At 43.6% G+C, this 25,266-nt stretch overlaps 1 protein-coding gene across 2 annotated transcripts in view; it reads right to left on the bottom strand.

The window, feature by feature from the left end:
- The window catches only part of POP1 (POP1 homolog, ribonuclease P/MRP subunit), a 32,093-nt gene that overhangs the window by 5,969 nt on the left and 858 nt on the right, over positions 1–25,266 (bottom strand). The window contains exons 2-14 of one of the 2 annotated variants that reach the window (XM_028533903.2): positions 23,883–24,026; positions 20,543–20,710; positions 19,109–19,284; positions 17,662–17,910; positions 14,985–15,072; positions 14,365–14,552; positions 13,416–13,672; positions 13,204–13,297; positions 10,958–11,069; positions 9,975–10,094; positions 3,994–4,109; positions 1,745–1,936; positions 526–680 (exon numbers count right to left, since the gene is read on the bottom strand). In XM_028533903.2, coding sequence (XP_028389704.1) covers positions 526–680; positions 1,745–1,936; positions 3,994–4,109; positions 9,975–10,094; positions 10,958–11,069; positions 13,204–13,297; positions 13,416–13,672; positions 14,365–14,552; positions 14,985–15,072; positions 17,662–17,910; positions 19,109–19,284; positions 20,543–20,710; positions 23,883–24,024 — 2,057 coding nt within the window. In that variant the 5' untranslated portion in view covers positions 24,025–24,026. The remainder of the gene's footprint in view (positions 1–525; positions 681–1,744; positions 1,937–3,993; positions 4,110–9,974; positions 10,095–10,957; positions 11,070–13,203; positions 13,298–13,415; positions 13,673–14,364; positions 14,553–14,984; positions 15,073–17,661; positions 17,911–19,108; positions 19,285–20,542; positions 20,711–23,882; positions 24,027–25,266) is intronic. The other variant, XM_036031285.1, reaches the window with a different exon arrangement.

Below are 25,266 nucleotides of genomic sequence, written 5' to 3'. Positions count from 1 at the left end.
GGTGCGTACTTCACAGTCTAAAGGAAATAAAGCCCCTCACTGTCCACGCCCCCGCGAAAAAAGAGAGAAAGTCCAGACGGATAGATCCTAAAATGTAAAGGCAGTGTTTATCTCTCTGAGTGCACTAAGTACACTGGTTTATAAAGGGTTTTATGCTTCCATAGTTTCATTAAAATTTCATACGCATCACCTCTGTAACTCGATCTCCATTTTGAGGGGGCAGGGCTGGGAGAGGGAAACTACTAACAAGCACCTGAAATCCACGTCCCCAGTGTAGGTGCACACCGTCACCCATGTCAGCGAACGGCCAAGGAAAGGGTCTGGGACCTGGATGGGCCTGGAAAGCTGGCTGTACGACAATCTCTCGACTGAATTCTGTCTCGGTAATGCTGAACTCAAGGAAGACGCCTATGAAAACTCTGTCTTCTACAGTAAGAGTTACTGAAGCCACTCCAGACATCATGAACCAATGCACGCACCTCTCTTCCTCTTAAGACGTTACCAAACTAGAAGCCAGTTTCTCACCTTTTGTACTTTTCAAGAAGATCGTTGGCTTGTTCTTCAGCAAACAGAACCCCGGCAGAGCAGTCTGGGAAATCGCCCGGGACGTAAGGTGACCGCTTGTACTGAGAATGCACTCTGGCCTCTTTTAACCCCCCTGCTCTTGCACCTCGGTAGATCTGGAAGAAATGTCAAAGAGATCCTGTCCATATACGATTGCTTACTTGTCTGTACGGGGGAAACGAGAAACGACCTAAAATGCCCATCAAACACAGAGTGGATAAATAAATTGTGGGGAAACCCTGTAATGAGCTACCACACATTTAAAATAAATGAGATAGAGCATCAATCAAGGTGGGGAAATCTCAATGGTGAATACATACAGCAAGCTGCAACAGTGTACCTACAGTATGTAAAGTGGAGGAACATGTCAAATACGGTTACTGTGTTTGGGGTACACGCATACTTTACAGAGCTGCAAAAACATGCGTGGCAGCGACAAGCACCCAAACTGGGACAGCGACTCTCTCAGGAGGAGGGAGGGAAACGGAGTTGGAGAGGGTCCCAGGTGCTTCCCATGAGTCTGTGATGTCTGGTTTCTGAAGCTGGCGTTTCACTATATCCACGTCTATTGTTTTTTCTATGCTTCAAGTAGTTCACAAGTTAAAAATCAGAATTATTTAAAAATAGTCCCACTCCCAAGTGATTATCCCTCACATGAGGCATCATCGAATCACCGGCAAGGCTCCACCAGTCTTGCAGGCCTTTTTTCCTCTCTAGCTCAAAGTGGTGTTTAACCACAAAACACTCACACACACACTCACACACACACTACATTTTAATAAAATTGTTTAGTTAATAAACAGAAGGACATGGTAAGCACTTGAAAATGCATTCTATACATCTATAAAAATTAAATTATAAAAATTGCTTTTAAATGGTAACAAATTTCTTCAAGTAAGAAAATAAAAGTCAGTATTTTGTTGCCACTAGTCTTCAAAAATCAGGCCACTCTTAAAAACCTCAAGAAACTCACAGTATGTCAGCACAACTCTCACTAATAAAACCCTGGCTCCGGCGGCTTTCGGAAGCATCTCTATGATGCGTGCGGCTGAGAGGGCAGGGCAGCAGCCCTGGACTCCTGGGCGGTGCACAAAGTCTGGAACACTTTCAGCACGTGGTGTTTAACTGGGAATGTAGGTAAAACCGTGCAACTCTTCGTCGGAATCCAAAGGCAACTTACAAAGGGAATCCAGAAAGCCATGCCCCAGCCCTTGGGCAGCAGGACGTCCCAGCCGCTCCCCCAGCCTCGCCGGTCGTCTCCAGCCACGCGGCCCGGCTGCTGGATCAGAAGGATGGGTATCTTGGATTCGTGGGGACCTAGAACAAGCTGTGACCCAGGCACCAGCAACTCACTTCTCTTCTGGTTTAAATCCTAAAGCGGAAGAAAAGAATTCAAGACAAACAACCCTAGCCTTCTGGGAGATTCTACTGGGTCTCCCTAGAAGCAGCTTTAGAATGTTACATGCCCCTTTGAAAAAGCAAGGAATAAAGTGTTCTCAATCAATAAATTGAGCTATTTTAAGTACAAGGTATCCCTCCTATACAATTTCCCTCTCTACAAGTGCTTTGGTAGAAAATGACCAACTATCTTAAATTTGGGTAAGAACGTACTAGATGATCCAAAGTTGTAAGATATACATCCATTCCACTAATTTCTTATATCAGGATTAATCTTCTATCTCGATACTCTGCCCCTACATTTATTTTGGTTAAGACTTGTCATGAAGTAAAAAAGGTACAATTAACAGCTTCTCTAGGAATGCAAGTGGAAAACTACTCTGACTCTTGAGAAAATTTCTCACCCAGTCTTAAGGATTGAAAAGACAAGATGCTATAAATCATTGGTTACGTGGACTGCAGGGAGCAGATAACACTCTTTCAGACTTTTCTTGCCAGCTGTGAGAAGAGATGAGCGGGTGGGCAGGGGAGAAGCCTGCCCCTCGATTAGGAACAGTATCCAAGAAACTGCCTCCAGGCCACCGTCTAACTGCTCCCTCACAGGAGCCCTGGAGCCATGGCCAAGGCTTGATGCTCATTTTTGTTTCCACTGCCAACTACACGCTGGAAATGCCAACGATCTATCTCTTTTGCCCTGACTTTTCTTCCTGGGATCAAAACCTGTCTCCTGGACACCTGCTCCCGGGACTCCCCAAACTCAGTTTACCCGAAACCAAACTCATCTTCCCCACCACAGTCGCTCTCCTCCTGTATCCCCGTCATGGCTGAGTGATGCCACGATTCTCACAGTTCGTTCCCTTGTTCAGTATCCAATCAAACATCTACCATTCATTCAAATAAATACTGAGCACACCGGTTACGTGCTGATTGCTATTCTGGAACTCGGAGACAGAGCTGCGGCAAGTCAGACCCGGCTTTGGCTCTCTTTTAGCTGAGCTCCTAGTCCCAGACTAGACCGACAGGAGCTAACCTGCAAGTCTCCTCCTTTCTCTCCACCCACCTTCCAGGCAACCACTGAGTCTGGTCGATTCTTCCCTCCAGGAGTATGTATTAACCCCCAGCCCCGGGACTCCGGCCACACTGCCACAGTTCAGGCCCCAGCACGTCCTACATTATGGACTCTTTCCAGGGTCTCTTTTAAGGCCACCCAACCACACGTCCTCTCTCCAGCTCCTCCACCCACCCCCCACTGGCTGCTGGAGAGAAATGTGGTCAGCGGCTCGGCTTAAAACCTTCCCTGGTGCCCACCCCACATCTTCAGCCCAGATCCTTAAAATGCCCCAAGGTCTTCTATGCTCTGGCAGCTAGTTTCACCTTCTGCCTCCCCTGACTCCAAGCTACTGATCTCCTTGAAGATTCCTGAACATGTCATCAGGTTTTCGGCCTGGGCCCTTGCACATGCTCACTGCCAGCCATCCCCTCTCTGCTGCAGCCTTGGCCCCTGGTCCCCAAAACTGTAGTTAATTCTAACGCCCCACCTAAGAGCCGGCTCAAATACCAGCTCCTTCATCCAGGGAGCTTTCCCAATTTCTACAGTATCCCTTCCTTGGACTTCCTTTGTACCCCGTACATCCCTGACCACATCGAACAGTCATCTGTCCCATCATCTAATGTAATGCCTGGCGCTGGCAGGAGCACAATCAGCGTGAAATCAAAGACAGGAGAACCAATAAAGTGATAAAGACAGAGAACACTTAAGAAAAAAAAGAAAAGAAAAATATGTATTCAAACCATAAGGTTATCATTTCAAGAAAAAGCCTTTGTGTTAACTTTCTCTAGGAGATTGTTCCTTTCTAAGAACAGGGAGAAAAACCATGGCATGTATCATGAGTGAGGGAGCAGTAAATTGTTGGAAAATAAAAGTCGGTCTGTGGGATTCTATGAAGGATGAAGTAACTTCTATGTTCTCTCCAGCGATGAATTTCAGCCCGCCTTCATGACTTTGCCAATGACCCTCATACCACCAGTTACCTGATCCGAGATTTTGTTCTCTGTGACACTCTCACAGACAGCGTGGCTCCAAATAAAGCTGTGCGCACACTCCACAGGCACACCCTCCAGGAGCAGCTGTCTAACCTCCTCATTATCTAAGGGGGAAAAGAAACAGCCTTCAAACCACATCCGTTAGACCACTCAAGTCAAGCTCTGAACGTGGTCAGCTGACCTTTCGTTCCAAGAAAACATTTTATAGGTGCTTACTTCTGTAGAAGAATATACTTGACTAGAAATAAAGATATCCTTACAGTGGGTCTCATAATCTATGAAATAGCAAAGACTCCTAAACTTATTTTTTAAACATTTCTGTTTAGTGTAGAAGATACAAACATCACATAACATTGCCTTAAATAACCGCTCAATTGCACAGGTAAGATCACCCAAGTCTAGGAACCCCCCGGAGGCACGACAACGTGAATGGAGGCATGGGCCATGTGTCCCAATCTGCTGGTCTCAGGGCCTTTACGTCACTCCTGCCCAACGGCGGTGAGACCACAGGTACTGGCCTTTTCCTCAGCCCTAGTATTTACTTCAAGTCTCTGATAGCCCTTTGTGCCGAACTATCTATTCCTTTCCAGTAAACGTATTTTCCCACTCCTTTAAAATGGGCATATTCTCTGCAAAATATATTACTTCACTGCTTTAAACAAACGCTGTGCCCAACAGTGCTGCAGTGGGAAAGGAGGAGGAACTCTCCCAGTCATAAACATCTACGTTGAGAGCAGACGCTTCCTACGTGCAGTCATTTAATCACGAGGCGGTTAAAAAAAATTCCAAATCTGCTTTTGTTGGCCTGAAGAATTAAAAGAAAAAAGTCAGGCAATTCATGAGTCTTGACCATGGTCCTAACAAGGCCACCAACACAGGAAGGTCCCTCAAAGGCACGTACCTGCGTGGGTCTGAGGGCTGGGAAAAAGTAAGTTGGCAGTGACTGGGCCGTAATGTGACAGATTTCAGGGGAGAACAAAGTGAGAAAAAATTAAACTGACGAATGGATCGGAGAGGAAAGCTCCTGCACGGCGGCGGCAGCAGCTGCTCCGGGCACACCGCTCTTCCTCACGGGGCTAAGACCAAGCATCTCCAGTAATGGGCTGTGTGCTGTGTGCTGTGTGCGACGAGCTCCCGCAGCCTGAGAGGGAGCCAGCAGGCTCCAACCGCAGGCAGCCTCGGGCCTCCCGCAGCACTTCCCGCAGCACTTCCTGCAGAGAGCTGCTGTGGTCCGAGTGCCGGAAGTGGGATCTATTCTGGACCGTTGCAGGCAAAAGAGGCAGCTGAGACTTAGGGTGCAAAGGCACAGGAGCGTACAGCCTCATCGTCGCATATGCTTTAAAAATAATAATAAATAAACTAGGGAGATGGCATGTCCAGACAGTGGAATATTATTCAGAAAAAGAAACCAGCTATGAACCCTGTGACTTGAAGCCGCCTCCCACCGCTTCCCAGAGTCCACAGGAAACCCTGGCACTAGGGCTCCGGGGCCTGAAAGCCTGCCTTACCCACAACAGGGCAGGACAAACCCCCACCTAGCCTGGCTTTATCATTTGCGAATCAAATAAACCAAAGTTAGAGCCTTCAAATATACTTACTCTGTTTCAAATTAAATATGCAGAACAGGGGACCCCTTTAAAGGAACCTAGCTAAAGCCGTTAGGGATTGTTTCTCCCACAAGCAGAAACAGAGAAGGCATGGCACAGTGACTAACAACTGGGCATATCTGAAAGTCAGGTGCAGACCAGAGCTCCAGCAGTGCTTGCAAGAGCCGTCACCAGTACAGCGATGATCTCTCACCCATCACTCTAAAGGCAGCTTGACTATTCCTGTGTTTGGGTGTACACTACCAAAGAGCATGTAAAGAAAAAATTAAGACAAGCCCATGAGCACAATGTAAGTTCAATATTTTCTAAAACAGATTCATCTCTGGAAGACAAGGGCTAGTTAAAATAATATATCAAAGCAAAGTAGTAGATGCTAAGGAGAGCAAATGCTAAAATAGCAGAGAGTACAGCAGAGATTGTATTTTAAAACCTCACCTAGAAAACTAGTTACTTACATAGTGAAGTGCTAAGGTAATAAAGTTGAAAAGATTTGCAGAAGCACATTTAATTCAAATGCAAGAACGAAATGATTAGGTAAACTTTTTCAAAGCATCTGAGAATATGCATCATCACTTCAGGTCCTTCACTGAAAGGAAAAAACTGAAGCTGAGGAGTTAAGACTCCCTCAGAAAGTATCTTTAATTTGAAAAACATATAGGTATGCATGCTGGTTTGGACTAACAGCCTCAAGAAGGATGTCACATAACACCCCATGAAGGAAGCTATCATAGTTACTGCTCAGCCAGGGCCTATTAGAGTTCAGGAAAAAGAAATCATTAAGACAGCGGAAATAATAATGGCATACATTGAGCCTTGGATGGTGTGGCTCAGTGAACTGAGTGGCGGCCTTCAAACCAAAGGGTCACCTGTTTGATTTCGAGTCTAAGGCACATGCCTGGGTTGCAGACCAGGTTTCCCACTAGGGGGCGCATGAGAGGCAACCACACGTTGATGTTTCTCTCCTTTCTTCCTCCCTTCCCCTCTCTAAAAATAAATAAATAAAATCTTAAGAAATAATAATAGCATACATTGAGTAAGAGTCACAAAATGTATAGCTCCTACCCTGCACATCGAGATAACCTAGTAATATTGTTAAGATGCTTTTTAGCCCACAAAGCGAACAACCAACTGAAACTCGAGTCCTGACTTAATGTATGATGAAGCCTCAGCCCTTCCCCTTACTAGTCACTAACCTCCCCTCCCACCCCAGAGGCTGCCAGACACAAGGGCCAGGCCCTGACTAAGGGGACCGGCTTTGGGTTCCTGTTAAGCTGAAGATAACATATGGCCTAAGTTGTGCTTTAGCTCCTGAGCCCTAAAGCAGAAAGGCCCCTGGCCACATCCTCATGAAACAAGACTGAAGGGTACAGAAGTTGGCCTCAAGGCCTAAAATAATGACTTACTGCCCTGGCCTCACTGCTGACCCATTGGCAGACCCACAACCCCAAGCCCCTCACTCACAATGACTTGTGATTTTTGATCTATGAAACCCCTTGTCTGTAAACCATCGGGAGTTCCAGTTTCTCCAGCACAAGCAGCCCAGCCCGTCTCTGCTGTGCAGTAACTGCCACTCTCCTTCACTGCCCCCGGTGTCAGCGTGATGCGGTCTCTGCAGCACTGCGTGGACAAACTCTTTGCTTACTTACACTCCTCCTCTGGATACTTCTGACACTCCGATGATCGGGTGTTTCCCCACAGCAAGCAATTCTCCAGCACCAGCTGGGTGTCCTACGATTCAACTCAAGGCTGACACTCTCTACCTGGAGAGAGTCAGACCCCGCAGGTTATGGCACTTCAGACACCAGCTGGCTACACAGTTTCCTGACCCAAGGCCTGCCCCCAACCCGTATTTAGTAATTTGCTAGAATGGCTCTCAGAACTTGCTGTGTTACTGTTTTGTTTTTTAAGATTTTGTTATTTATTTTTAGAGAGAAAGGGAGAGAAACATCGGTTGGTTGTCTCTCGTACGCACCTTGACCTGACTGGGACTGAACCCGCAGCAACCCAGACGTGTGCCCTGACCGGGAATCCAACCTGCTACCTTTTGCTTTGAGGGATGACACCCAACCAACTAAGCCACACCAGTCAAGCCTGTTTCGTTTCAATAAAAGGACACAACTCAGGAACAGCCAGATGAAAGGGATGCATAGAGACAGGTACGGGGAAGCAGTGTGGAGCTCCCTTGCCGGTTCTGGGCACTCCACCCTCCCAGCACCTCCAAGCGTTCAGCAAACCACTTCTCTGAACCCCCTTATTTAGGATTTTTATGGATGCTTCACCGTGGAGGTATGATTGGCCATTGGTGATTAAACTCAATCTCTAGTTCCTCCCCCCAGAAAGGGTGGGGCTAAAAGTGCCAACCCCTTAATGACAGGGCTGGTTCCCCTGGCAACTAGCCCACCATCCTTAGGGACCTTCCAAAAGTCCCCTCAATAACATAATCTCAGGTGTGGTTAAAAGAGGCTTATTATGAGCCCTGGCTGGCATAGCTCAGTGGATTGAGCGCGGGCTGGGAACCAAAGTGTCCCAGGTTCGATTCCCAGCCAGGGTACATTCCTGGGTTGCAGGCCAGAACCCCCAGCAACCGCACATTGATATGTCTCTCTCTCGCTCTCGCTCTCTCTCTCTCTCTCTCCCCCCCTCCCTTCCCTCCCTTCCCTCCCTAAAAATTAATAAATAAAATCTTTAAAAAAAAAGAGGCTTATTATGAATAACAAAAGATGCTCCTTTAGCCCTTTAAGGCTCTTATCACTTAGGAAATTACAAGGGTTTTAGGAGCTACACATTAGAAAAGGCACAAAGACCAAAGTATACATTTTTTCTGATATGACAATGTCACAGTCACATAACCTCTCTTTTCAGAGCTAATTCCCGGCATACTTAAGAAGATAAAGAATTCCTGACTCAAATTGGGTAAACCCTTCTTCAGGGTGTAAGTTGCACCATAATCAGTCCATTTCCTCTAAGTCAAAACAGGCAGAGGCTGACTACAGTATAGAAAGCTGAAATGGCAGTCCATCAGAGAATGAGGTGGTTAGATCATGTGACCGATTCTTCCAAAGATCTATCTTTTATTAGCTGACCGCACTCATCCAAGTATGTTTCTAACTTTAGTTCTGAATTGCCTTTCTACGTGGTGTTACATTGATATAATACGACCTCCTTAAAAAGTTTACTTCTTTATGTAGCTCACATGCCAATCAATACTTCAAAGAAATTACTTAAAACAGGTTTTAATGAAATTCCACAATAACTAACAAGATGGTAAGGTTTTGTCATAGAAATTAAATCACGTTTTTTGAGTAAGGTGTAAATTCCCCTTGAACTGATTCAAATTAAGATAAAAGCCTTAGAAAGGATTTAATATAAAACTGCCTCATTCCAAAAAAGAATTTGAGGCAAGAGAATCTAAGTAGAATTAAACTATAGCTTTAAGGTGATTATGGTAAGCAACATTTAATGGTTTAGTAGACGCTGCAACTTTTATGGCTGCACCAGACCATACTTCTATTAAAAAAGAAAAGGAAGAGGCAACAACTCATTGATTAAAGTCTACACGGCATAATTAACTTACCTACATATCTTCAAACTCCCCTCATTCAATCCACTTCTCGTGAAGTTGTGACGGAATAATTTTCTGACCCCTTAGTAAACTATATGACTTACACGTAGAGGTTAAAAAAAATCTTCCAGTCATTATGACACACACCTATATTTTTTTCTCCAAAATCTCACAAGCTAATGTTAATGATTCTTTCAAATAACATGCCAAACACAGTTATCTTTCAAATAATAATTCTTTCATTTACGTGACAGTAAACACCTTGAGACACTACCACAGCTGCTGCACATCCCAGACCAGACTAAAATTCTGGCCAATCCGACCCACCTGCCTATGCCACTCCAGACAAACGACGCCCTCAGGCCACTCTACTGGGTCTAAACCAAGTCTTCTCACCCTTCAGCACCCGGGATGGCCTTGCCAGGATTCGAACCTGGATCATCTGTGTGGTCAGACAGAGGCTTCCAACGAGCACAAGACCAGCTGCAGGTGCACCTCCCTTCCTCACACAATTCCGGAACGCTAGGCCTTTTCAGAGAACCCGCACGGCAGAAAGACAAGTTTTACTAGGTACCAGAAATAAAATGAACGTGAAGATCAGGTGACACGTTTCACAGCTAAAAGGTGCTCCCCCCCACCGCATCTCCTGGATCATAACCATCTTGAAAGGAGCCAGGTGGAGACGGCCCTGGTTTTCTAGAGACAAAGTGACTGCAGAGGGGGTACAAACAGAACTCTGGCTATGGGACTAGACTGCTCAGCACAGTAAAGAATAAACACAGCAGTTTCAAGAACTTTACCTTGGCATTTTTCTGGATTGGGCAAAGCTGTGGACCTCTTTTGAGGCAAATTTATACGAGGATCCCCAACTGTCAGTCCCAGAACAGTACCTGCTGGGATTTCTGCTGGTGATGTAACTCCTTTAACAACAAACAAAAAAATTCAAGCTTAAAGAGAATCATTACAATGTACATATATTTGCTTATATTTTCAAATTTTCCTAATGAAACTTTCATCTGAACTATTTATTTAAAAACATGTATTCCACCCTGGCTGGCATAGCTCAGTGGATTAAGCGTAGGCTACGAACCAGGCATCACAGGTTCGATTCCCAGTTAGGGCATATGCCTGGGTTGCAGGCCATGGCCCCCAGCAACCGCACATTGATGTTTCTCTCTCTCTCAATCTCAATCTCTCTCTCTCTCTCCCCTCCCCTTCCCTCTCTAAAAATAAATAAATAAAATCTTTAAAAAAATGTATTCCCCTTTTTTCCCCACTGACACTTTTAGAGAATAAATTAACATTCACAAAGAGGGAAGTTTCTTTCAAAATAACATCAATTTAACATTACAGATTATTTTACAACATCACCTTGTATGCTTCTATCACTGATAACTACAGTAGCTTTACATACAAAAGCACTCATGTCTATACTCTAGTTTCTCTTCAGATCCTATAAACCTTTCACCTTTTACAAGAGCACTCATGTCTAGTTAAGAACAGATTTCAGTTTAGTACCTGGTATATGCATTTACCTATAACATCCAAATGCCAGTTACTTAGAAGACTAACATCTTATGTGTTTGCTGTTTCATAAGCACAGTCAAATAGTGCTTACGCTAACTATCCACTCTCTGACTGGCCTTCTTGCTGCATCATAACAAGGAGTTACGAGTTAAAAAGCACCGCTACATGCAGGCAGTCTAACAGCAAAACGCTCTCTCCACCCGATTCCCACAGCTGCCCTCCCACCCCCGTGCAACCCAATATCCCCTCCGCATACCTCCCAACAATTCAAAAATGGCTTCCTGTCTGCGGTGAAGGGAAACAGCATCAGGATTCTTACAGGTTTCAATCCACCAAAGGTGAGGTGTCTTTTCTGTGTCCTCTCCCTCCTGAAAAGTAACAACTCCTGTTTACCAGACAAATAATGAATGACTTAATAATTCTGGTACGGTTGGGATACTGCGCCCCGCCCTGCCATACATTTCTGCTGCATGTAGAAGGCACATTATATGAGGGGAACCATGGAAAGTGGCACTACTTTTAACACAGATATTAATGCCAGACTAACTATTCTTCTAATTAGAGGCAAGGGAAGAGTGCTGCACTGCCGTCAAGATGTCACACACTAAGAAGACAACGCTTGGTCTTCAAAGACTGAGCTTCTCCACACTGAGGTCTCTGCGCACAGTGCCAGCAGGAGTGCCAGCTCCTCTCCCTCTGCTGCCAACTCCATCACCACAAATTTAAGCGATAAAACCCTCCTCACCAAGGAAAAACCAAAGCAATACCTTCTGAAGAAATCTTCAGCAAAAGGCTATATTACGACTAGAGTATTCCTAGATATTTCAAATAACATACACAAGTATCTTACTTATACTTTCGCCTGACAGAACCAGGAATTGTGCAAGGGGTCAAAAAGCACCTCGAGCATCACGTGCGTGCCAAGGACCAGCCCGGACCGCCGGGATTCGCACTGATGTCCACTGAAAGGGGATGAGCTCGAGACTCTACAGTAACCTGCAACCGCACGTGCCCCTTCTCTCTCAGACACGCAGGCAGCACAGCTACTGGTTTAAAGTGCAGGCTCTGGAAACAAACTTCCCAGTTCAGATCCTTGCTCTGCACCTCATTTCCCTGGAGCAGAGCACCTGGTCTGCGCCAGGCACCGTGCTAGGCACTGGGGGCAGAGTGAGGAACAGAACGGGCCCTGTCCTGGCCACCACGAAGCTCTGTCTAATGAGAGACATGAGTACTGTATAAATGCACAAAAACAGATGCAGACATACACACTGAGGGAATGTGCAAGATGCAATGTAAGTTACAGGAGGGATACTAATTTAACTTGAGGGATAAAGAAAGGATTCTGTAGGGAAGTGAGATAGATATCGAAACCTGAAGAATGAGGAAGGTTTAGTGGTGGAGGCAGAATGTTCACACAGGTGGGGGGGGGGGGGGAAGCAGGTGCAAAGGCTCTGAGGGAGACAAGATCTTGAACAGAAAGGAGGCCAGCGTGGCTGAAGCACAGAATTGAGAGACGAGGCGGAAAGGCATAGGTGACCTGGTCACGTGGAAGGCTTTGGATGTTCTCTCAAACACAATTCAAAAGCTTTTAATCACGAAGCAACACCATGAGAATGCATCGTTCAAAGACTACTCTGCCTCCTGCACAGACAATGGTGTGGGGACAGGAAACAATGGGGGAAGTTAAGATGCTGCTTCAGCATTCAGGCAAGAGACCAGGCAAGGGATGGCAGTGGTGCGGACGCAATGAAGAGAGACAGAAGTAGCCTTTGTGTTTTCAGTATTTCCCTTCTGAAAGCTGTTCCGACCCTCATCACATTCGACCTGTCAAGCCCGTGAGAGGCACAGGCACTGGGAGGCCCACTGCACTGATTCAGCAAACCAGATCGACTGTGAGCCCCGAGTGTCCGACTCCCGGCCTGGTCTCTGCTTTCCACACCTGTGCTGTCCACGCGGTGGCCGTGAGCCAGAGTTATACGAATTTAATTTTCAGCTAACTCAAATTAAATGAAGGTACAAATTCAGTCCCTCAGTCCCACTAGCCACGTTTCAAGCACTCAGCAGCAACATGTGGCCAGTGGCTACCGTGCTGGACAGCACAAAGTGAACAGCGTGTCACAGAAAGGACTGCCAGACAGTGCTGTGCCAGACACACAGCTCCTAAGCTTTCAGAGAACCTAAAATACGCACAAGTACAAACAAAAAAAGTGCCGTACACTTTCAGGGGCTTGTGGAGCAGAAGTTAAGACCCATCCGTCTACAACCTCACAAGGTACAAGAATAATCTGTATTTAAGTAAGAACAAGCCAGTTTACTTATTACAGTCATTTAGATGTGATTGTCTAGGAGAAATGAGAGATGACAAAGTCCTTAATAATAACCATAAATAAAGAAATAAACATTTATAGGCCATGGCCCAAAATGTCAAATTATGCGTTAGATTTCACAAGTTTGCTAGAGAAGACATGACTGGCATAAATCATCAGTCACATGGAATCTTACCATGTGGACAGAAGCAGCTTTTAGCGCCTCAGTTAGGATGGAGTGGGAGAGTGGACCAATCAGGCGGAACCTGTTCATCTCCATCGTCAAATCACTGAAAAGAGAGAAAGTCTTAAAATGGGAACTTCCATTCGTGATACGCAATGCCTGTGACACCGGCCAGAACAGAGGAGGGCTGCGGAGGAACGGCTCTGGGCGACGGCAACCTGCACCTGATCACAATGCCTGTGGCTGCAGAGATCCAAGAACGGGGCTGATGTGGATCTCTAGTTCCGTCCCCGAAAAATTTTTTAACTGGTTTAGCATCTTCTCCATCATCTTTCCGTTTTCTCTTCTTGCCAATTTTCTCGTCGGGCAGTGCAGGTTGGCTCTGGCCATGGGACGGAGTCGGAAGGGGGTCGGGGACGCAGGGGGTCGGTGTGACGGGTTCTGTGCACTGGCACGCTGCTTTCACTTCCTCTAAAATATCCTGAGGGCAGAGTTAGACATTTACTTTTAATTTGTTTAGCTTAAGTGCGTTACAAATGTACTGCGGTTTACTTTACATTATTTTTTTTCTCCTTTAAAAATTCACATTTTTATGCCTTCACAAATTAAGCTAAACCAATCCTCACAAAAATGGTTCTTGGTTCTTCTGAGTAGTGCATGGCACTTGGGACAAAAAAAGAAATCCTGAATGTCAAAGGCAATGAAAACAACATGACTACACTGACCAGATTTTTAAGAAATGAGGGTGAAACAGTCTACCACCTAAAAACAGTGAGTATCCTGAAAAAGGAGAGACACACAGGGGGAGAAGCTGAGCTCAATGCAGTATCTGAAATCGGCAGAATTCACCCCAGCGACTGACTCATCACCAAACAGGCTCCAACAGGCACCCAGACAGACACCAGTGCGCCGTCGGGCACAGTGGACACACCCACCCACAGGCAACAACATAAAGTTTGTGTCATATGGTTGGTTTTCATCTCTACTCGTGGCTTAGTGAAAACAGAGAGGTCGAGATTTGCTTCATTTAATTTTCAGGCAACTTTCCTCCCTTGAGTCAAACACCAACCTACTGCCCAACTTTCACACCACTTAAATTTCTATAGAATTGACTTCCAGCAATCGCCAACAACACAGCAATGAGTGATGGGGAAATACACTCAGGGATTATACCTGTTTAAGAGTCGGGTGAAGCCAGATCCACAGCTGCCTGCTCGCGGAAGTGTCACCGGGGGTCCTCTCGGGCCTCCAAATAAACGTCACAGGCCCCAGCACGCCGTGGGGGTATCTATGTGCCCGGTAAAGCGTGAGACTGCCTTGGCGCTTTCCAGACAGGCAGTGAACTGCTGCAAACGTCAATCCTGCAACAAAGACAGACTTCCATGGTTTTGAGCGTGGAGACCGCGGCATTATTGCCTGACAGCCAAACCATCATTTACGGTGTCTCTCCATGAGGGAAGAAGTCTAGGTTTTGCTCACTGCTTCAATCTAAGTGGCACACAGTACGTTCTTGAGACGTATTTTACTGAATAAATGGTGTGAGGAGTTTTGAGTTTCTTCCTGCCTGAACTCCCTCAATCAGCAAAATGGTTCTCTCACTTTACACTTGAGGACATTAGAAAAATTTAATGCCACCCCAAGCTTTCCTTTATTAACATTCTCATTGGTAGCACAAACTGTCTCATGAATTTTCATGTAAGTTTAAATTCCCAAATGCATAGAGCAGACACTTCTTCATAAAATGAATCAAGAGTCAAAGACGAATATCGGACTCAGATTTCGCACAAGCGTACCTGTGTCTATGCTGCACATCGGAGAAAGCGCCTTCAGTATTTCTTCCTCTTTGCCCTTCAACTCCAGACAGCAGTAGTAGGACAAGTCCTGCCCAGAGACAGAGACACCATCAAAAACTCAGCAATTTACATGAGGGAAACTACATGCGGCCAAAAGTCACATCAGAAAAACTTCCAGAGTCTAAGACACAGAACAAATTGCTAAAGCTACCACTGCACAAGTCAAAATCTGAAACCGGTGTGTGGCTACTACATTAGCAAATATCCTTAAACTGATTTAAATCAAAATAAAAATGAATTTCCACTTAAATATAAGTTGCAGTGTCCTCCTTTTTATAAAGAAAATCTGTGTTTTATCTCATATTCATAGGCAAGTTCTAAGTAGAGTGTAAAAACTGCTACCTCTCAGTAAAGGATTAGTTTTCCCTGAAATCTACTCAAGAAATGAGAGTTATACTGTTGCAAACAACTTACCCCGTATTTCTTCCATTCTCAGTCTGACTATAATATTCAATTTTGACTAAGCAATGTAAAAGGAAAAATGAGAGTAAGACTTTACCAATTAAATAAAATTACAAGGGATCACACTGAGCTAGCAAAATCAGTATGTTAAAGAATTATAGCCCCGGCTGGGTGGTTCAGTGGGTTGGAGCATCGACCCATACACCAAAAGGCTATGGGTTTGATCCCTGGTCAGGGTGCGAATGGGGGGCAACTACCAGATGCTTCTCTCTCATGTCAATGTTTCTCTCACTCTCTCTCTCTGCTTCTTCCTCTCTCTCTAAAATAAAATCCCTTACTTTGTCGCATATAATGTGCATTTTTTGCCCAAATTTTTGAGGGAAAAATAAGGATGCACATTACACATGGGTAGTACTAAGAATGTGTATTATATATGGGTAGTGCTAAAATGCGGGATTGTATATACATTGTGCACGGGAGCGCATGGAAGGAAGGAAAGAAAGAAGAAGGAAAGGAGGCAGGAAGGGAGGGAAGGAAGGAGGGAGGGAGGGAGGGACATATGGTGGCTGAGTGGATCAAAAAACAAGATCCTTACATATGCTGTCTACCCGAGACTCACTTCAGATCAGATGAAAAGACACACACAGAATAAAAGCAAAGGGATGGAAAAAGGTATTTCATGAAAACAGAAACAAACAACAAAAAAAGATAGGGTAGCAATACTTATTATACCAGACAAAACAGACTTTAAAACAAAGACATATACCTCCATGCGTTCACTGCAGCACTATTCATAATAGCTAAGACACAGAAGTGACCTAGGGGTCTGTCAGCAGCTGAGTGGACAGAGAAGTGGTGCATGTATACAAGGGAGTATGACTCAGCTATAAAGGGGAATGAAATCTTGCCATCTGCAACATCATGGATGGACCTAGAGAATGCTGTGATGAATGAAGGTCAAAGACAAATGCCGTATGATTTCACTTACATGTGGAATCCAAAAAACAAAATAAACAAGCACAACAGAAACAGACTCACAGATACAGAGAACATTTTGATGGCTGCCAGATGGGAGGGGAGTGGAGGGGGTGGGTGACAAAGGTGAGGGGATTAAGATGTACTAACGGGTAGTTACAGGGATGTAAAGTACAGCACAGGGAATACAGTCACCAGTAATGTAATAACTATATATGGTGTCAGATGGGTACTAGGGTCCTTGTAATAAATGTCTAATTATTGGGTTGTATACCTGACACTAATATAATACTGTACATCATTTGGAAAATTAAAAATTACTTTAACAAAGTAACCAAAAATTGTTTAAGTGGTGATTTGCTGTTATGTGTACTTTAAAAATTTTTTAAAGGTTACTGTTTTGATGACTCCACCATATTGCTCTCAATAGTTACTAATATCAGTGGCTCTCAAAACTGGGCCAAGACTATCCTGCCACCGAAAGACAGACCCTCCACAAAGCAAATTTCTAAATACGTCCTGGAAGACAGAAAGTACCTGAATTAACAGTGGCTGGCCGGGGAGGGACAACCAGATAAATATGAGGCTCTAAAACCAACTGTCCCCCCAAATAGTTTTAAGCAAACTTCTCAGCATCCCAGTGAATCATAAACATCTAGAAAAGCGTTTGAACACTGCCCGGGGCCCACAAATGGTTCTCAAGTATCTGTTATTGATAAATGACAATTAAATGAATCGACGCTGAATTCACCTTGAACATGACCATCAAAACCCTGCATGATCTGGTTACTACTTAGTTTTCCAGACCTAGCCTCGCCCTAATGCTAGCCTTGCTGTGATTCTCTTCATCTCTGTCACACGGAATTTATTTCACTTCCTCCCTGCTATCTGGCTTCCTTCTGCCTCCCCCACTCTCCCATTTTCTCATGCCTTAGAGATCTGCTCAAACATCACTTGCACAGGGAAGCTGACTTGTTCCTCTGTGAAGAAAGTGCACATAGCATTGTATATATCCCTCACAATTGGATAGTTGGCTAATTATTTGACTAATATCAGCCTCCCCTAATACCTTTAGGCTGCTGCTTCATCTCCAGCATTTAGCCAAGTGCCTCATGCTCAGTAATTATTTTTAAAAGAAATAACTTCAGAGAAAGGGCTTCGGCATACCATGAACTATTCTAAGAGTCTCTATCGGAAAGGGTTTAAATGAAAAGAAGAGAAACCCCACTGGAAGGCCTACCTGGAGGAGGCAGCGGTTCGTCATAGCTCGGTAGCAGGCTCTGTGGCTCTTGACCGTCGGCCGCTCCCCGAGGCAGTAGCCCCACTGCCTGACCACGTGAAACCGCTTGGCGTGCCAGATGTGCGTCTCCAGCCATATGTTCTTCTTTTGCCTACGGTTAAATTCTAGCATCCGGTTTACGTGACATCTTCGAGCTTTATGGCATTTATTTTTTGAATGTTCTTTTTTCTGATGTACTGCTTTCTCTGCCTGCAGTTTCCAGAACAGAAGAAGCAGGCACGGTTTGCAACCATTTCGAAACAAAGCTAAGTGTTAGGAATTCCAAGTTAAACTAACTTTAGATTCTGTGGAGCCCGTTAAAGACCCCATGAGTTTGCTTAATTTTTTTTTAACTTGGTGGTTTCTCCAGTGAAAGCAGAGAGGGAAGCAATGGAAGGAGTGACGGTTTTATAGGCAGGCAGACCTAAGAAGGAAATACATCCTTTCACTTAGTAGTCGGGCAAGCTTCATGGACCATAAAGGTTAGAACATAAAAATGTTCACCTCAAGCTAACTGTGGCTAACAGTGTATTAGACAGCAAGAGGGAATAAATTCCATACTAGCTTTTGTTGTTATTTTTTGTTTTTTAACCTCTAACATTATAACTAAACCCAAAACTTAGGACCAAAAAATAGAAGAGTGAGGAAAACCTACACATTTCATGTCATCTGGGGCTGACAGGTAAACACTAAACGCTATTACTGGGAAACAGACTTCACGCTGAACTTGATTAAAACTACAAAGTTCCCGTGTGCTTTCCACTCTCAGTCTCTCCCACAGACAAGCTCAACTTCTGTGAGAAAAGCTCCTCTCCATTAGTCTGTGGGCCCCTTGCGGTAAGGACTTTCCCTTGATGGATTCTAACCCCGAGGCCAGCATAGTACTGGTACCCAGAAGGCACACGATACAGAAATCCTGAAACAACTAATAAAGACATGGGTACCTTAAACAACCTCAGAAAATCTAAGCCAAAATTCCTGGTGAAGCCAAAAATAATTAGGCTTGAAACAAAAATTAAATTCAGGCTCAAGTTTTCAACACCGAAAAGTCAAAAGGCAAGTACTAGGCAATGATGCCTTTTTTTTTTCCTAACTCTAAGCTGGCCACACACCCAAAATACAGGGTTAAAATTGTTTACCTGGTAAGAAGGTCAGAATTTTATTTTAAGTTTGACAGGGAAACATCAACTATTCAATATCATTGAAATGAGTTCCAAGTATTGTATTTAAAAGCAGCCATAATATCCAACCATTCGCTCATTTTCTGGATAAGAGGGTGGGATGGGGAATAAACTGTTAAACCAAAATATGCAAAATGAGCACAATGTTTTCGGTTTTCATTTGAACAAACTCCCATTTTCCTTTAGGAACTACTAACTAAAACATTTACATTAAGTAAAATTTATACCTCTTTCTGAGCCATCTCCTGTAAGCGTCTCGGAAGGCGTTTGACGTTGTGGCTCATGGCTCTTCGTCTCATGTGTCGTGGCAGGGTCTGGAAAACCAGCGAATTCGAAGACTTCTGAGTCACTGCTTTCAACATAGCGCTGATTTCAGCAGCTCGAGCCTGAGCAAAAGTAGAGGCTATTGAAGGAAAGAGCATTATCATTAAAAACTAGTCTTGATTGACATGTTTCTGGTACATCTCAGAAGAAAGATTTGAAGAACATGAGCTTACAACTCACCCACCACCCTCACCCCCCATCAGAGTAATACCACTGGTGGTTATTGCTGTGCAGATTGTGAAACTATTCTTCAACTCTTACTTTTTCACATTTTCTAGAAGGATTCAGTGTCACTTTTCTGATCAAAAAAAAAAAGTTTCAAGTCAAGATTACAAAAAGCTCTTTAAAAGAGTGCTACACTGCAAAATAATCCCAACCATTTTTTAAGTAAAATAATCACAGAAGAAAACAAAAAAAAAGTTCACTCAGGATTTCTGCACAAAAAAAAAAACCCAGAAACAAAAAAATGAAAAACACAAAGAAAACAATGAAAAAACCAAAATTTTAAAAATGATCTTGACTCCAAGCATTTTTTCCTTAATATTTTCCAAATATGTGACCATAACTATTATTAGTTTTCTTTACTGAAAACTACTTTTTAAAAAAAAAAATAAATAGACCGCTGGGGGAATTTAAGTGAATTCCTCCAAGAAGGTATAGAGACCAGAAGGCACCACTAAGGTGCCTACAAGGAATATGGGGTCATGAGGTAGTGGGGGTAAAAGTGACGAGGTAGATGCAGGATGAGGCTAGAAACGACCCAGAGATAGGTACTTAAAGGTCTGGATTGCCTTTAATCCTCACCTGAGGATGTGTTTACTGATTTTAGAGAGAAAGGAAGACAGAGAGAGAGAGAGAGAGAGAGAGAGAGAAACACTGATGGGAGAGAGAAGCATCTACTGGTTGCCTCCTGCATGTGCTCTGACCAGAAATCAAACCGGCAGCCCCCTCGTGTATGGGATGACACTCCAACCAACCGAGCACACGGCCAGGGCTGTGCTGCCTTTAGAGTGCATCAGATTTGCTGTCACCCTTGGGAAATGCCATGCTTAGGAGTGTAAACTGCATTTTATATTTTTTAAAGGGGGAGGGAAGAAGATTTTAAGTCAAAGTGGAAGAGTTCACAAATAAGAACTGTAAAAAAAAGAGAGAGAAATTAAAGAAGGGAGAGCAATCGGACCCAAGTCCAAAGGCTGGAGGTAAGAAGGGCCTGGAGCAAAAGGAGGAGAGCTCCGAGAAGGCAGGGCCAAGGCACACAGAGGGTACTGGAAATCTAGCCGCATTAGAAACAAAGAGCTCATAGTACAATTTGACCTCACTGCTCTACGAATACCCACCTGTTATATACTTGGGAATCTCCTGCGATGTGCCCTCAGGACCTGCTCTCCAGCCTCCCTTTTTCTTAAACATTACTCTGGAGGAAAGCTGCTCACTCACGTCAGGCTCAGGTGGTGCATAGTGGGTCGTTTTGGTTTGCCGTGGTGGTGCAGTTCCAGAAAAAGGATCTAGTATATTAAGAAAAAGAAAGAAATACGTCACTCTTATCAGGAATAGAGAATATTTGTTGGGTGGCAACAGTCATCATGTTTTCCATCCTATAATTACCCCATAACATGGCTATTACTGTCCTCCCTTTAACAAGGAGGGGTAATAGGTAGAAAGGTGAATTAACTTGCCGGAGATGACACAGCTAATAAGCAGCATGCTACCTAATCATCTCAGTATGACACATGAAAGAATCCTGGGTATAGCTGATACAAGGGAACTTTTCTTCAGATAAATAGAGCAACATGGACTTTAAATCACACCCCCCTGAAGTACTACAGTCCACATGACTTTGAATATTCAGTCTTTTATTGTAATTCTCTGGCACACTGAGTTTGGGAGCCCATGCTAAATTTGAGAAAAAAAATAAAAGCAGAATCTCTATACAAAAGCCTGGACATACAAACCATTCTGACTCCAAGACAACATCAAATCCTTGTCTACGAGTGGAGAGATCTGTAGAGAATGTTACAGATTCCTGCTTACTTCCATTATGGTGCTAATTATTAAGCCCCTATAAATATGAAGCATGTTACAAAACATGTCATTGCAAGGTTTAAGATAACATGTTAAGGTTTATCATATGGCATGGTAGGCATCAACTGTTGGCTCTGAATCTAGATCTTATGAATATGAATCTAAAACGTATTTCATCAGACACAATGCACACTATTGTTCCAAGTGTTCCCAAAAGGGGGTTGGTCCCCTGCTTGCTATCGTCCCCCCACACCAGCATTTTCTATTGCTGCTCAACGAACACTATCACCTTCTATTACCTTATGAGGTTCTAAAATCAGCACTCTGATTAAATCAAGATAACTGCACTGGTTATTTTTAGGAAATATAGAAGTATAATTTAATGATAATTGATCAAGGGAGACACAAAATATGTCAACTCTAAAAGACAGCCAATTCTCAAGAACTTCCGACCAAGATGGAGGTGTAGGTAGACACATTGTGCCTCCTCCCACAACCAAAATAAGGACAACAACAATTTAGAAACAAAATAACAACCAGAACTGACAGAAAATTGAACTGTATAGAAGTCAGACAACCAAGAAGTTAAAATAAACACATTCATCCAGACCAGTAAGAAAGGCGGAGTCAGGCAGCCAGGTAGAGAGGGGTCGCAACAAAAAAAAAAAGTGGTGGCACCAGGCTCACAAGGCAGCCCAGGCACAAGACAGCAGCTGGCAGACCCAGCAAGGTGGCAACTGTGAAACGAGGCACTGAGCGCAAGGCAGCTGGCTGACCGGGCAGTCCCACATTCGTGCACAGATAAACCAGGTGAAACTGAGGAGCGAAACAGACCCTGCAGCCCAGGGTCCCAGCACCGGGAAATAAAGCCTCAAAACACCGATTGAGAACACCTGTGGGGGTTGAGGTACAGGGAAAGACTCCCAGTCTCACAGGAAAGTTCATTGGAGAGACCCACAGGGTCCTAGAATGTGCACAAGCCCACCCACATGGGAATCAGTGCCAGAAAGGCTCAGTTTTCTTGGGGGAAGCAGCAGCAAGGACTGAAATCCGACAATGAGTAGAGCAAGTGCCATTGTTACCTCTTGGACCCAACCCCACAAACAACGCAGTGACTGGGTTGCCCCACCCAGGTGAACACCTAAGGCTCCGCCCCTCCGGCATGAGGAGACAAGTAAATAAATAAATAAATAATGGCCGAAACAGAAGAATAGATCAAAGCTTCACAGCAAATACAACTAAGCAATGAAGACATAGCCACAGATGCAACTATCAGATACACAGTTCAAAGCAGTGGTGATCAGGATGCTCACAGAATTGGTTGAACTTGGTCACAAATTAGATGAAAAAATGAAGGCTACGCTAAGTGAAATGAAGGAAAATGCACAGGGAACCAACAGTGATGGGAAGAAAACTGGGACTCAAATCAATAGAGTGGACCAGAAGGAAGACAGAAATAACCAAACAGAAAAGAATGAAGAAACAAGAATTCAAAAAAAATGAGGAGAGGCTTAGGAACTTCTAGGACATCTTTAAACGTTCCAACATCTGAATTATAGGGGTACCAGAAAGGGAAGAGGAAGAGCAACAAGTGGAAAACTTATTTGAACAAATAATAAAGGAGAACTTCCCCAATCTGGCAAAGGAAATAGACTTCCAGGAAGTCCAGGAAGCTCAGAGAGTCCCAAGGAAGTTGGACCCAAGAAGGAACACACCAAGGCACATCATAATTACATTACCCAAGATTAAAATGAAGAAGAGAATCCTAGAAGCAGCAAGAGATAAGGACACAGCAACCTACGAAGGAATTCCCATCAGACTGTCAGCTGATTTCTCAAAAGAGACCTTGCAGGCAAGAAGGGGCTGGAAAGAAGTATTCCAAGTCACAAAAGGCAAGGACCTACACACCCCAGATTTCTCTATCCAGCAAAGCTTTCATTTAGAATGGAAGGGCAGATAAAGTGCTTCTCAGATAAGGTCAAGTTAAAGGAGTTCATCATCACTAAGCCTTTATTACATGAAATGTTAAAGGGGCTTATGTAAGAAAAAGAGGATAAAAAAGGTAATGAATAAAAAAAGATAGCCAATTCTCATTCCCAATAGTTATTTTCTAAAAAGCCATAACACTGAACCACTGTTTCTAGAGAAATAAATATATATACTCATATATCACATAGATTGTAATTTTAAATAAAAAAAAAATTCATCCTGGTAGATTCTATTTCCTCTATTTTACAAAAGAAAAAACAAGGTTCAGAAGTGTTAAGTGACCTGAGGTTATCCCACAGCTAGAAATCGAACCCCAGCTAGAGCTGGAGCTTCCTCCACGATGCTGCACTGCCCATCCACCATCTCCATCCTCCCGTCAGCTCTGCAGGAGAGCTGACATGAGAACGCAGCTGGAAATGTCCACGTGGGGTGAACTGAATTCCCCCCACCCCGCTCTGCACATGTCCACGACTGACTGCCAAAGTATCATGGCATTAATTTGGGGGTTACAAACACACTTTTGCAACTAGGTGAATTTGCAAATAGTAACAGTCAACTAACTGTATCTGTTCTTAACTCACGTACTCTTTAGATGATGACTGTCAAAAGGTGCTGACAAAAGCAACTTGCTCCATGTGGGAGTGGAGAGAGCATTGTGTGTCTTACCTAGTCTTGGAGCTTGGAAAGCTTTTCCACCTCCATTGTGGTGCTTTACTCCTCTATCAGCCACAAAGCCAGAGGATAAGGTCACATTGGTGGGCTGGTTTCTCATTTTCTTAGCATGTTTTCTTTCTTTTGCATTAGACATCTCTGGAAAGAAAGTAATAAAGTTAGTACAGGGGAAGGGAATTTCCATTCAAAAATAAAAATAAATATAATAAATATTCATGCAACTCAATATATAATAAATCTTCACTATAGGTAGATCAATGATATAACAATGATATCATAATATCACTATCATAATATTGATTTACAGCAGGAATTCATGACCAGAGCAATCTCTAAGGGAGTCATAAATGGTGTAACACCAAAAACATGATTCAAAAGAAAAAAATAATTCTATTGCTGGAAGAGACTACATTAGTACATTCTAGTTTGCACTGCCAAATAAAGTCATGTACCAATGTTGACACTGCAAAAAGTCCATTGAAAGAATGAAAAATGTGGTAAGAGATAAGATTCCCTATGCCATGATAAAATTAAATCTGCAAAAACATTTAATAAAAATTCTTAGTTGAACATGAGTCGGAATCATGAACCGGAATCAAATGAAATATACAACACACTATTCTGATATGATAACAGTAACAAAACCTGAACATAAATTATTGATGTTTTCATTTCTACTACTGAGATGAGGCCAGCTGCACCTTTAATTTAGAACAGCAAAAGATTTCTATTTGAAGGAAGGATAAAGAACAAAAAACTGGCGGAGCCTGATGGATTTACTCAGTAATTCTCAATTCTCAAATTTGACATCCCCCTTTCTTTCTCAGTAGTTTCAAACACTTGTTTTCTATTTTGAAATAAAATTCGCAATAATAAAACCTACCAGACATACAACTTCTATCAATACATGTCCTACAATATGCCCCCAACTGTAATGTAAAGAACTAAACAAATTTTAATAATATGTATTTTCTGTACATAAATATTGCCCAACTGGACATTATGAAAAAAAGAAAAAGCTCTGAAAGTTCTTGAACCAGAAGTAGGAAAGCCAAAACCTTAGCAGTATGTTAGGACTGAATGAGGAGGGATGAACAGGGTTTCCTTACAGTATTACATTTTAGAAGCAGAGAGGACTGGGATCTTGTCTTTTTCACTACTGCATCTCCAGCACCCAGCCCAGTGCCTTGCACAAAGCAGGGGCTCAACATCTCTTTCTAAAAGGCACATGTGCACGCATAAATGAAGAAGTGAAGCGTGGTATAATGCATTATAAACAAAACCAAAAATATTTAGTCAACTACCACCCCTTCTGACACAGCAAGACTGAATATCTGCCAAGAAACCAGCCCTGGGGCCAGTTGCTGGATCAAGACCA

Source organism: Phyllostomus discolor, chromosome 7 (assembly GCF_004126475.2).
Source record: "Phyllostomus discolor isolate MPI-MPIP mPhyDis1 chromosome 7, mPhyDis1.pri.v3, whole genome shotgun sequence".
NCBI classification, from domain to species: Eukaryota; Metazoa; Chordata; class Mammalia; order Chiroptera; family Phyllostomidae; genus Phyllostomus; species Phyllostomus discolor.
The sequence above is the reverse complement of the archived record's forward strand: the minus strand, read 5'-3'. Positions and strand labels throughout refer to the sequence as shown.